Source organism: Geotrypetes seraphini, chromosome 2 (genome assembly GCF_902459505.1).
Source record: "Geotrypetes seraphini chromosome 2, aGeoSer1.1, whole genome shotgun sequence".
Lineage (NCBI taxonomy): Eukaryota > Metazoa > Chordata > Amphibia > Gymnophiona > Dermophiidae > Geotrypetes > Geotrypetes seraphini.
This window is the reverse complement of record NC_047085.1, coordinates 181,920,913-181,934,306: the sequence shown is the minus strand read 5'-3', so window position 1 is coordinate 181,934,306 and position 13,394 is coordinate 181,920,913. Positions and strand designations below refer to the sequence as shown.

Sequence of the window (13,394 nt, the reverse complement as noted above, 5' to 3'; positions counted from 1 at the left end):
ACTATTAATCTCAAGTGCCCAAAGTTTACAGCCAGAGCATATCATGGTTGTTAAACCTGTCAGGGCAATCATTGATTGTTGTCTTATTTTCCCTGTAAACTGTGAGCTGTGATATAAATTATCTTACCCCTATAGAGCTGTGGACTATTATTACAAAATTTTTAAATAGCTTAATTGCACAAAACTGTTGCTACTGTTTGCTGTAGATAACTTAGCTCGGGTAAGAAATTGTGCCCAAGCATTTACTCACCAAACAGGGTTACCATTTCTATAATTTAATTTATGGTGAGTCATTTAGAACAGTTTTCTTCAACCACTGGTCCATTGACCAGTACCGGTCCTCAGAAATTTCCTGCCGGTCCACAGTGTTCTTCAACCGCCAGTCCACGGTGCGATCGATGCGGTGTTATCTTCGAGCCAGCTCCCTCTTCCTGACTGATTCAGTGCACAAAGCCATAGGCAGTGGCTCCTACGGGCATCCTGTGCCTGAACTGGAAGCCTTCTCTCTGACGTTGCAATGTCAAAGGGAAGGCTTCCAGATGAGGCACAGGACGTGCAAGGTGCAATTAGTACTATTATGGGGGCGGGGTCTGGGGTGGAGATTGGGTAGAGATGGGCTGGGTCTGGCCCACGGCTTAGCTCAGTGTTCTTCAACCGCCGGTCCACAGAATAATTCTTTTATTTCTGCTGGTCCATAGGTGTAAAAAGATTGAAAAACATTGATTTAGAAAACTTAAGGTCCCCTTTTACTACAGTGCAATAAATGTTAGTTAGTTTCAAAATCTTGCATATGGCAAGTACAAAGCCAATGCAGTAAATACAAAGGGAATGCACAGTCTCTGTCCTGTATTCAGTGGCGTAGTGAGGGTGAAGGCACCCCGCGCAGTGGTGCCCCTCCCCCACCTTCATCTCTGCCCTCTCGCTCCTTCTCCGATCCTGCCAGCTATATGTGCCCCTCCCTGCTCCTGCTTGCCCCTGACGCCCCCCCTTCCCTCTCTAGTTGAAGTTGTTGCTCGTGGTGCTCCTCGCAACCCTGTCAGTTCTCCCTCTGATGTCATTTCCTATTCGTGTCACTCGGAAGTGACGTCAATGGGAGAGCCAACAGGGTCACGAAGAGCATGTTGTTGGCTGCTGCGAACAACAACTTCAGCTAGCGGTATGGGGAAGGGAAGGGGGGCGTGCATGTGGAGGGGAAGAATGGAAAGAGGTGGGGAGGGGCAGAGAGAAGGAAGGGTGTCCGCACCCCCACCAATATGGCGCCTGGGGCAGAACACCACCCTCGTCCCCCCTTTACTATGCCACTGCCTGTATTTACCACACATGGCACTGCATGTAATGCGAGATGGAGCAGGAGCACCTGTGCTACCTGACAATACAGACGGCGTGGTGTGGGCCCATCAGAAATAACTAAAGATTGAGAGAGCTGCTGTGGTGGCTCACCTACCCATACATTCCTCCCCCACATCTGAATCCCCCTCCCCAAACTCTGAGCACCTCTGACCATCCACAGCACCCCTGACACTCTGGGCACCTATGATGCTCCATCTTGAGGCCCCCAACAGTCTGGCCACATCTGATCCCTCCCTCAATATACCTCCCAATTTAAGATGCCACCCTTCTGGATTAAAACTATGCCCTTCTTCCCAAGCAAAAGTATCCCCTCCAAAAAAAAATCTTCATTTTTGATCCTAACCAAGGCCTGGGCAGAAGCACAAGAATCCATTCCTGCTCAGAACCACCGACCATGAATGCTGACCAGTGGTAGGTCCAGAGGGTAGAAGGACAGGCTGCCTTTGTGTGCCATGCTTATATGTGAGTTATGGTTAGGAGGCAGGTTTAAGCCCAGGGGGGGTGGGATATCATAGAGGGATGTCAGTGGGGAGGATCAGATCTGCTCAGGGGGCATCAGATATACTTCAAGTGTCAGTGTTATAGGGACAGGGGGATCAGATGTGCCCTGAATGTTGGGGTAGAACTGAATGTACCCTGTCAAGGGTGTTGGGGAGGAGGTGGACCACTGCCATGCCACCTATTGTAACAGTAGCAAGCTGCTGGCGCTAGCTGAAACATGGTCATGTCAGATCTTTTAATAATGCAAGATCTTTTTTAATACACTTTTTAATACTTTTTATATATGTTTAATAAAAATTAATCTTAAAAGTTCCTTAAGAGTCCTTTCTAAATCTTTAAGACCTTGACGTGGCACCCCTGCTTAGTGTATTTCTTCTTCTTCTCTGTGTACGACACTCCTCTCTGTTTGAGGCCCTTCTCCTAAAAGGCATTAAGTTTTGGTCTTAATGCACTCTAACACATGGCAAGCCCACAATTATTGCTGCGTCAAGAAGAGACATTCCTTCTACTTTTTAATGTAGGCCTTGTGTTGACATTTGGGTGCATGTACAGTACCTGCTCCTGGTTACAGGAGAAGCACTTGGTAAATGGTCCCACATTGACTCTGCTTTAGGCAGTTAGCATGGGGTAAGCGCAGCAACACCTTCCATGCGCAGTGCCCAGTCTCCATCCATGCCACACCAACAGAGAAACTCAACAAAAATTAACATGCTGTTTAAAGCATGGTAATATGCAAACTACTCCAAAATGGTAATGTAGCCTGCATCCACACATTAACTGCATGATAATTCCCTTTAATAGAAGGGACCCTTTGTATTACATTACATTTATTGACTTCTATTCCACCTCGACCTTGCGGTTCTAGGCGGATTACAATAAAAATAGAGCTGGGCATTTCCAGGAATTACAGGTTATAACACAGCAGATTAGCACAATTTAACATATTTCCAAAATAACATTAATCAAGCATTTACTCAACAGAGATAAAATGTGATTACTTGACATGTGCTTCTGCCACTGCCTTCGTCCCCAATAATTTTCTTTGTGGAGATTAGGGAGCAGAAATACAAGCCAAGACAAGAGAGGCTCCACCACACTGCTGTGGCAAAGCTTCTTTGGCAGCCCAATGGGAAAAGTGGGGAGGGGGGGTGCCTGAGGAACTCCGGCTACAGAATGACACGGGGACAAATTTATCCCCGTCCCCACAGGAGCTCAATTTCCCCATCCCATCCCCGCAAGTTTTATCACTGTCCCTGCCCCATTCCTGTAAGCTTAACCTTAACCGCACAAACCTCAAACACTTATGATTTTAAAGTGTTTGAGGCTTGTACAGATGACGAGGGAGCTTGCAGGAATGGGGCAGGGACAGGAAAAGAACTCACCGGGATGGGAAAATGAGGTCCTGCGGGGACGGGGGAAAATTTATCCCCGTGCCATTCTCTAACTCCGGCAGCTCTGTTGTTCCTCACTGTATACATCTTAAAATAGCGACCTTAATTCAATTTTAATTTTTTTCTTACACCCCTATGTTGCGTATGATGGGATTCGAAAAGAATCTATGGCATTTTCTTAGATTTGGCTTCTAGCCGAGGAGTAGCAGTTTGTTCTGCAATGGTGGCGTTTCACGATGTCCTGTGTGAGTTTACTGCACCCACCCTGGGCATCAATGTAAGTAGTGAAGACAGCAAATAGAAGAGAGAAAGAAAAAAAAAAAAAAGCAAGCAAGCAATGGCAACTTGATCTTGGCAGTTCTGAAATTGTCTTCCTTCCTCCATCCCAAGCTTTGCCAAGGTACTCCTTTTCTATTTTTATGTTTGAACAGAAATAGAAAGCACTCCTGGGTAGGTCCATATCAGTGCATAGGCAAAAATAATACTGTACAATTTTGCTATGATGAGATTTCTCAATGCACTCATATAAAGAAGAATAAATTAAAAGCGCTCCTATCTTGTATTTCTGCTTCGCTGCTGATCAGTTCTCACTCTTTTCTTCTTTTAATTTTGCCTAGTTTTGAGCTCACACACTCTAGGCCACAGTGTACAATGAATCAGTTTTGTGCCTCAGGAAACAATGGGATTGGTAACTGACCGTAGAGATCTACTTCCTACTTTATCTGTTGTTGTAATCTCCTTATTTAACTGATAACCAACTTGTAATAAATAGAGGATCCTTGGGTTGTTTTTTTTTTTTTATAAACATGCCTAGATGTTGACGACATTCTTAAAATGTTAGGAAAAATCTCTTATTTATGGTTTCAGGGCTGCTGCCTTGACTCAGCACCTTGTGACCTACTGTATTGGCTTAACTCATCATGTTTCTCAAGCAGCTGGTGCTGTCCTGCACCCTGGGGAAGTAAATTATCAGCTCCCTGAGAACTGTTGCTCTCTGAGGACAAAAGCCTTTCCTGCAGCCTAGGCATCTGTCTGCTAGCTCGCTGCTGTTGCTCCTTCAGCTCTGTGTAGGAGCGAGAAAACGTGTGAAAGATGGAGGTGACTGGGAAGGCCATAAGCAGGATGCCACTCAATATGCTGCTCAAGGCTACAACTTGCCCTGGGATGCTGCGAGGAACCATATCGCCATAGCCAACTGTGGTCATGGAGATCACCGCCCACCAATAGCTTCCTGGGATGCTGGTGAATTCCTGCTTGGCACCAAATTCATTTTCTGCCAAGTAAACAAGGGGTGAAAAGAGTGCCATCGCAACACACAAAAAGAGGAGCAGGAGGCCAAATTCTCTGGTGCACCTCCTGACGGTGAGTCCCAGAGTCTGCAGGCCGAGGGAATGCCGAGCCAGCCTCATGACATACATGATCCTTAGAGCACGGAGAACACGAAGTACCAAGCCCACTTTCTCCAGGTATTTGTTTCCAACTCCACCGGGTTTCTTGTTTTCCACCGAGACTGTATCTACTATCAACGTGATGTAATAAGGTAAGATGGCCATGATGTCAATAATGTTCAAGGGAGTCCTTAGGAACACACATTTGCTTTCTGTCTGAATGAAGCGTAGGAGAAACTCAAAGGAAAACCATGCTACACAAACCGTTTCCAGCACGAAAATGTTGTAGCACTTCTGGGAGCATTCACCCTGAAATACAAAGAGAAGCATTAGCAACAGTACACCAACAAAATGTCTACAGAAGTCTTTTGATAGCATTCATGGCAGAAGACAGCTGGTACAATGCACCAGTGCAGTGCCAGAAAATAAAGTATACCACTGCTGTTTTCCAATTTGGGTTGCTATGTTGTTTGGCCTTACAGCTGACTATTAACACCGTCCAATTAAACAAATACCATAAATAGATTGTAACCTACCCTCTCTAACTGCATTCCATATGTATTTTTCATACAGTTCTTCACTGTCAGTTTAATTTCCATCCTATAAATTCACATAGAATTTTTCTTTTTTCAACCATCTTTATTTTCTCTTCTTTATTAATTTCCAGGTACTTTAGTTAGATTGTGAGCCTTCGGGACAGTAAGGGAATTTTTAAGTACCTTCTTACTTCTCATTTATAATTTTAATGTATATTTTCTTCAAACCGCTTAGAACCTAACGGATGTAGCGGTATATAAGAAATAAATTACATTACATTACATTACTATCTTATGAAACGTTTTGTGTTGGCTATCCCAAAACTTTCCCCACAAATTTTGACATTCTTTGCCTCCGCTTCTGTCAAGGACTGTTGATACAAAAGTTATTTTAACAGATTATTTTCTTTTCAGGCAGCAATTAGAGACAAAGAATTAAGCCAGTTAATAGCTAGTGCACTTCTCAATATATTTAAAATCTTGGATCTAATTTGAGGACTTGAGCTGAAGTTAAGCTATATTTTACTTTTTCTTAAGTATAATGTAATTGAATAATTGTGCTTTTTTGCTTTTCTTCATCTTTCTGCACAAGTAGATACTTGATATGTAAACTTGAAACTTGATTAAAAAAAAATAAAAAAAATAGATAGTGCAGTGTTCTATAAACATTTCAGAAAGCTCCTGAAAAGGTATCTGTTTGATAAATTCTTATAAGAGATGATGTGTATTGAACAATTTTGAAGTTGTAAACCGCATAGAACTGGAAGGTAATGCGGTATACAAATGATAATATAATGTAATGTTTATTTTTATGGTTCTCTTTCCCATGAATATCACATTATCCTGAGATAACATAAGCAATAAAGGCCAGATTCTGTAATGCATGCCTATTGCATGTCAAGCACACTTAGGCACCCATTACAGAATCGCACCTAACTTAAAACCAAAGTACCTGTAATGTAGGCCAGAGTGACCTTATGGAATGCTTTGATTGGACAATTGAGGCTATGTAAGGACTGCCCTAAATTCAAGAAATTAATAAAAACTCAGTTCGTTGACACTTATATGTAGAGGTCGCAGCAAGTTCCATTTGTTTCAATTTTTGGAAACATTATTATGCAGGATGTTCATTATTGCCTGCTTGTAGGCTCCAGAAAATAATGTATGTTGTATGTGGACAAGGTCTTAAATGTAGATAATGGTGGGTGGATGTTATTTTAATTTTATGAATGTTTGCTACTTGGAAACTGCTTAAAGCTTAGGCAGTATACAAGCCTTTTAAATCAATCAATAAATGAATGAATAAAGGCCTACGTTATAGATACCTTAGAGAATTGCCTAGTGGTGCCTGAATCTTTCTTCAACCCCTACACAGCCTACTTTGGTGTTTGGCTCTGCTGGGAACCATGCGATAGAATCACACCGAAGAGGATAAGCCCCTATCTCTCGATTAAATCTTTTTTTTTTTTTTTCCAATTAAGAGCTGGTTAAAGCTCATTATTGAAGCCAATTCACCAATTAAGTTAGGCACTCAGCACTGTCTCTCTGATAGTGGCCAATTCAGATCCTTTCAAGTGCCCAGCACATCCTAATAGACAGATACATTTCCTGTTGTAACCACGTCTTCTTGACTAATAATTATTATAATCTTTTTTTGTTTACAACCACCTATATTTTATTGCATTATCTGGTAACAGACTGTACTTGCTTGACTTTGGTTATTATTGGGAACAGCCATGAAAGTAATTGGTAGCAGATTTAAAACATTCACAATTCACTTGTTTCATATCACTCATGATTTCATAAATCTCCATAATCTCCCTTCCAAGTTGAAACCTGTTCAGACTTTCTTTACAGAGAAATCATTCATTCCATTTATCATTTTGGTCGCTCTTCTCTATGCCTATTCTGGTTCCCTTATATCTTTTTGAGATGGCATGACCAGAACTGCACCCAAGGTTATGGATCAAGTTTCAAGTTTTCAAGTTTATTTAAAATTTGTTATCCCGCTTATCAAACTTTTAAGTGGCGAACAAAGGTAAAATGAATAAAATATGGGTAAATATATAAATATCCCATTAACAGAGGTACATTATCATATATTAGGTTATGGGGTTTGAAATACAATGAATCGATAGGATAGAGATACGTGAATTTATGGACAATTATATAGGTATACTCAGTCACGGTAGATGGGCTTGTCGTGCCACTGAGAAGCTGAAAGCTATGCTATTGGTAGTTTCACTACCAGAAGGGCCTCCCAAGGTGGACAGGTTTCAGCGGAGATGTCAGACTAATGATGTATCACCCATCTTGGCAACAGCAGATGGTCAGTTGAAGGAGGAGGATCGTGTTTAATGCGACAACGGCAGCAACATTGAATTTATATTGCGCAGAAGAAAGGCCCAGCAATCTACCGGTACTTCTGTATTCTGCCACTCAAACATGAATCAATGGCACCTAAAATATAGATATTATATATATACAGTAAAACCTTGGATTGCAAGTGTTTTACAAGACAAGCAAAACATTCTATTAAATTTTAACTTGATACACAAGCAATGTCTTGCAATACAAGTATATACAGTATACACACATCACAACTGAGCCAATGATTCTTCTCTCTCTGACGCTGCAGGAATGTAGTGACTGTTCTAAATGAGCGAGGTCTGCAATACAAGTACATATAGTATTTTGTATTAAAGTTTTAGGGTTGTGGAATGAATCGTCTGAGTTTCCATTATTTCCTACGGGGAAATTCGCTTTGATATACAAGTGCTTTGGATTACAAGCATGCTTCTGGAACTAATTATGTTCGCAAACCAAGGTTTTACTGTATATATGTGTGTATATATATATATATATATATATTTATTTATTTATTTATTTTATTTAGATGTAATAATGGTGCCTTTTTGTCACGCAAAGGGAGTTTGCCAAATAGTTTAATACGATGCATTATATAAGAGTTGTTTTGTATTGCTACATCATTGTGTTTAATATTGAAGTTGTTTTCTTTTTTTTAAACAAATGTTTCTTCTCAGGCACCATCTTGTCACCATCTTGGTAAGGGCATCCATCCTCCTCTCCGCCCACCCCGCTCCTTCTGTGCCCCTCACTCCCCACTGCTGCAAATGCGCACCACTTCCCTTTCCCTGTACCTCTGTAACGTTCCTGGCTTGAGCAGCAACCCCCAACCTGCTATCATGCTAGTGTTGGCTCTTCCTCTGATGTCACTTCCTGGACCCGCACCTGGGAAATGACATCGGAGGGGAGCAGGAAGCGGTTGTTGATTCACTGCTCTGAGAGGAGGCAGGCGGCGTCGGTGCTGAGCACCGAAGGAAATAGTCAGGAGGACAGCAGGCTCGGGGTAGCGGCGAGAGTTCGCTCCGCCCCCCCCACGCGTCACAGGCAGCGCCGGACTCCCCCTTAAAGGGGAGGAGCCAGCGCGGCACATGCGGTGCCGAAGAGAGAGCTGAGAAGGGGAGCAGGAAGCGGTTGTTGATTCACTGCTCTGAGAGGAGGCAGGCGGCGTCGGTGCTGAGCACCGAAGGAAATAGTCAGGAGGACAGCAGGCTCGGGGTAACGGCGAGAGTTCGCTCCGCCCCCCCCACGCGTCACAGGCAGCGCCGGACTCCCCCTTAAAGGGGAGGAGCCAGCGCGGCACACGCGGTGCCGAAGAGAGAGCTGAGAAGGGGAGCAGGAAGCGGTGTTGATTCACTGCTCTGAGAGGAGGCAGGCGTCGTCGGTGCTGAGCACCGAAGGAAATAGTCAGGAGGACAGCAGGCTCGGGGTAGCGGCGAGAGTTCGCTCCGCCCCCCCCATGCGTCACAGGCAGCGCCGGACTCCCCCTTAAAGGGGAGGAGCCAGCGCGGCACACGCGGTGCCGAAGAGAGAGCTGAGAAGGGGAGCAGGAAGCGGTTGTTGATTCACTGCTCTGAGAGGAGGCAGGCGGCGTCGGTGCTGAGCACCGAAGGAAATAGTCAGGAGGACAGCAGGCTCGGGGTAGCGGCGAGAGTTCGCTCCGCCCCCCCCACGCGTCACAGGCAGCGCCGGACTCCCCCTTAAAGGGGAGGAGCCAGCGGCGCCCAGCCGTTCGGCGCCCGGCAAAGGCGCGCGGCAAAGGCGCTCGCCTTAGCGAGAGCGCCTTTGCGAAGGGCCTCAAGAAGGGCCAAGTTACTACACCCAGGAGCACCAGGGAAAGACTGAAGGGTACAGAAGAAGCAGGCGCAGAAGGAACGAACACACACAAGCAACAGTAAGATAAGGTAGAACACAGCACACACAAGAAGTAGGCAGTAAGGCAAGAAGCAGGCTCACAAGGAACACGTAGTCTTAAGTGTTATATTAAAGTAGGAACAACTATGGAAGCAGAGGGAAACCAGAAGATGAGCTTTCCAGTGTTCTGCACCGACTGTCATATGTATGACTACCTCCCCTCGGGGAGACAGTCGTATGTATGCGGTCGGTGTCAGGAGCTGGAAAGCTTGAAGAAGGAAGTCAAGCGACTAGAGGACAGGATACAGGAGCTAGAAGGACTTTACACCACGGAGGACCCAATCAGGACAACTGAAGACTTCATGAGCGAGAGGCACATCGAGGAGGAAGTCAGGGAACTCGAGAAATTCATTGAGGAGGCATACAGAAAGAGGGTGGAAGAGAACGAACTTCAGATGAAAGAAGAAGTTACAGCAACATCGAAGGGAGAGCAAGAAACAGAAGACCACAAAGAAGACACCGACGGAGGAAAAATGCAAGAAGGCGAGAAATTGACCAGTCGATGCCCAGAGGAAGAAAGAGAGAAACATACCGAGGACATCGACCTGAGACCGAAGCGAACATTGAAGAAGGGAAGGTCAGCGATCCTAGTGGGGGACTCGATCCTGAGGCAGGTGGACAGCCACATAGCAGGAGGGAGAGAGGACCGACTGGTGACCTGCCTCCCGGGAGCGAGAGCCAAGGACATCGTGGACAAAATTGGAAAGATCCTGGAAGGAGCGGAGACGGAAGAGACTACAGTAATGATCCACATCGGGACAAACGATGTCAGCAGGAGGGACTATAGAAGAAACACACTGATAGAACAGTTCAAGATTCTGGGAATGAAGCTGAAGATGAGGACCCAGAAGATAGCGTTCTCAGAGATCTTACCGGTGCCGAGGGCAGATGTGAAAAGGCAAGAGGAACTACAATCAATAAATGCATGGATGAGGAGATGGTGTGAGGAAGAGGGATTCCACTTCGTGAGGAACTGGACGACGTTCTGGGGCAAGAGCAAGCTCTACAGGAGAGATGGACTGCACCTGAGTGCAGCGGGAACTAGACTTCTAGCAAACAACATCAAGAGAGGAATAGAACAGGCTTTAAACTAACAAGAAGGGGAAAGCCGACAGTCGACCAAGCGTCGATGATTCGGAAAAAGGTATCTTGTGAAGATACTAAGGAGATAAAAGGCTGGGATGGAACAAGGGACAAATTACAGGAGTCGACTAACAAAGGAGAGGAGATTAGAAAGATCATAACCAAAGAGAAGAATCTAATGACCAAAGCACAGGGAAAGGAATTGAAGGCAACAAAATTCCAGGAGCTGAATTGCATATATACTAATGCAAGGAGCCTAAGAAACAAAATGGGAGAATTAGAAGCCATGGCCATTGCAGAGAACATAGACATCATTGGAATCTCCGAAACATGGTGGAATGAGGAAAGCAGATGGGATACCGCACTGCCGGGGTACAAACTCTATCGCCAAGACAGATTAGGACAGAAAGGCGGAGGAATAGCACTATACACAAAAGAAAACATACAATCGACAAGAATGGACATAGCAGAGACGGCCAACAAGCTAGAATCGCTATGGGTTAAAATACCAGGAAGGAAAGGGCCTGAAATAAAGATAGGTCTATACTATCGTCCACCCGGACAAACCGGAGAAATCGATGAAGAAATGGAAGCCGAGATGAAGCGAGAATGCAAAAGCGGTAACACAGTTATTATGGGAGACTTCAACTACCCTGGGATAGACTGGAGTCTTGGAAGCTCAAGATGCGCCAGGGAGGCAGACTTTCTAGAGGCTGTACAAGATTGCTTCATGGAGCAGCTTGTTAGAGAACCGACGAGAGGAAATGCCACTCTCGATCTAATCCTAAATGGGCTAAGGGGACCTGCAAAGGAAGTGGAAGTAGTGGGACCGTTGGGAAACAGCGATCATAATATGATCAAGTTCAAGGTGGAAATAGGAATACTGAAAGGAAAGAGAACCATAGCGACAACTTTTAACTTCAAGAAGGGAAACTACGAAGCAATGAGAGGAATGGTAAAGAAGAAACTTAGGAACACTTCCAAAAAATGGCATACGGTAGAACATGCCTGGTCCTTTTTCAAGAATACAGTGAGCGAGGCGCAAAATCTGTATATCCCCAAATTCAGAAAAGGGTGCAACAAGAGTCGAACAAAAGACCCGGCGTGGATAACTAAAATAGTGAAGGAAGCGATAGGCAATAAGAAAAACTCATTCAGAAAATGGAAAAAGGACAAATCTGAGGGAAACTGGAAAGATCACAGAAAGTATCAAAAAGAATGTCATTGTGTGGTTCGAAAAGCCAAAAAAGAGTATGAAGAGAGGCTAGCCAGGGAAGCACGAAATTTCAAGCCGTTCTTTAGATATATTAAAGGGAAACAGCCGGCTAGGGAAGAGGTGGGACCACTGGACGACGGAGACCAGAAGGGAGCGGTGAAGGAAGAGAAAGAGGTCGCAGAAAGACTTAACATGTTCTTTTCATCGGTATTTACAAACGAAGACACAACCAACATACCGGAACCTGAACAAATCTTCAAGGGAAATCAAGCTCAAAAGTTAACATCCATGGAAGTGAGCCTTGATGAGGTGCGCAGGCAGATAGAAAAACTAAAAACTGACAAATCGCCGGGTCCGGATGGAATCCATCCAAGGGTTCTGAAGGAACTAAAGGAGGAAATAGCAGAACTACTGCAGCAAATTTGCAACCTATCTCTGAAAACAGGTGTGATTCCGGAGGATTGGAAGATAGCCAACGTAACGCCCATCTTTAAAAAGGGATCAAGAGGGGACCCGGGAAACTACAGACCGGTGAGTCTGACCTCAGTTCCGGGGAAAATGGCGGAAGCACTGATAAAAGAAAACATCGATAAACATTTTGAAAGAAACGAACTTCTGAAAACCAGCCAACATGGTTTCTGCAGGGGAAGATCGTGCCTGACTAACTTACTGCACTTCTTCGAAGGAATTAACAAACAAATGGACAGAGGAGACCCCATAGACATCATATACCTAGATTTCCAGAAAGCCTTTGACAAGGTGCCTCATGAACGTCTACTCCGGAAACTGAAGAACCATGGGGTGGACGGAGACGTGCATAGATGGATCAGAAACTGGTTAGAAGGTAGGAAACAGAGGGTAGGGGTGAAGGGCCACTACTCAGACTGGAGAAAGGTCACGAGTGGTGTTCCGCAGGGCTCGGTGCTCGGGCCGCTGCTTTTTAACATATTCATAAATGATCTAGAAACAGGGACGAAGTGTGAGATAATAAAATTTGCGGACGACACCAAACTATTTAGTAGAGCTCGGACAAAGGAGGACTGCGAAGAATTGCAAAGAGACTTGGACAAACTAGGGGAATGGGCAGAGAGATGGCAGATGAAATTCAATGTTGGGAAGTGTAAAGTATTGCATGTGGGAAGCAAAAACTCGAGGTATAATTATGTGATGGGAGGGATGTTTTTGAATGAGAGTGCACAAGAAAGGGACTTAGGGGTGATGGTGGACATGACAATGAAGCCGACAGCACAGTGCGCAGCTGCCGCTAAGAGAGCGAATAGAATGCTAGGTATAATCAAGAAAGGTATTACAACCAGAACGAAAGAAGTTATCCTGCCGCTGTATCGGGCAATGGTGCGTCCACATCTTGAGTACTGCGTCCAGTATTGGTCGCCGTACCTTAAAAAGGATATGGCATTGCTCGAGAGAGTTCAGAGGAGAGCAACACGACTGATTAAGGGAATGGAAAACCTTTCATATGCTGAGAGATTGGAAAAACTGGGACTCTTTTCCCTAGAAAAGAGAAGATTAAGAGGGGATATGATAGAGACTTACAAGATCATGAAGGGCATAGAGAGAGTAGAGAGGGACAGATTCTTCAAACTTTCAGAAAATAAAAAAACAAGAGGGCATTCGGAAAAGTTGAAAGGAG

At 44.6% G+C, this 13,394-nt stretch overlaps 1 protein-coding gene across 3 annotated transcripts in view; it reads right to left on the bottom strand.

Annotated features, from left to right (window-relative positions):
* Nucleotides 1-4,004: 4,004 nt before the first annotated feature.
* KCNG2 (potassium voltage-gated channel modifier subfamily G member 2) overlaps nt 4,005-13,394 on the bottom strand; it is a 170,981-nt gene continuing 161,591 nt past the window's right edge. For all 3 annotated transcript variants that reach the window (XM_033929774.1, XM_033929776.1, XM_033929775.1), the window contains exon 3: nt 4,005-4,939. In XM_033929774.1, the coding sequence (XP_033785665.1) occupies nt 4,106-4,939 (834 nt within the window). In that variant the 3' untranslated portion in view covers nt 4,005-4,105. The remainder of the gene's footprint in view (nt 4,940-13,394) is intronic.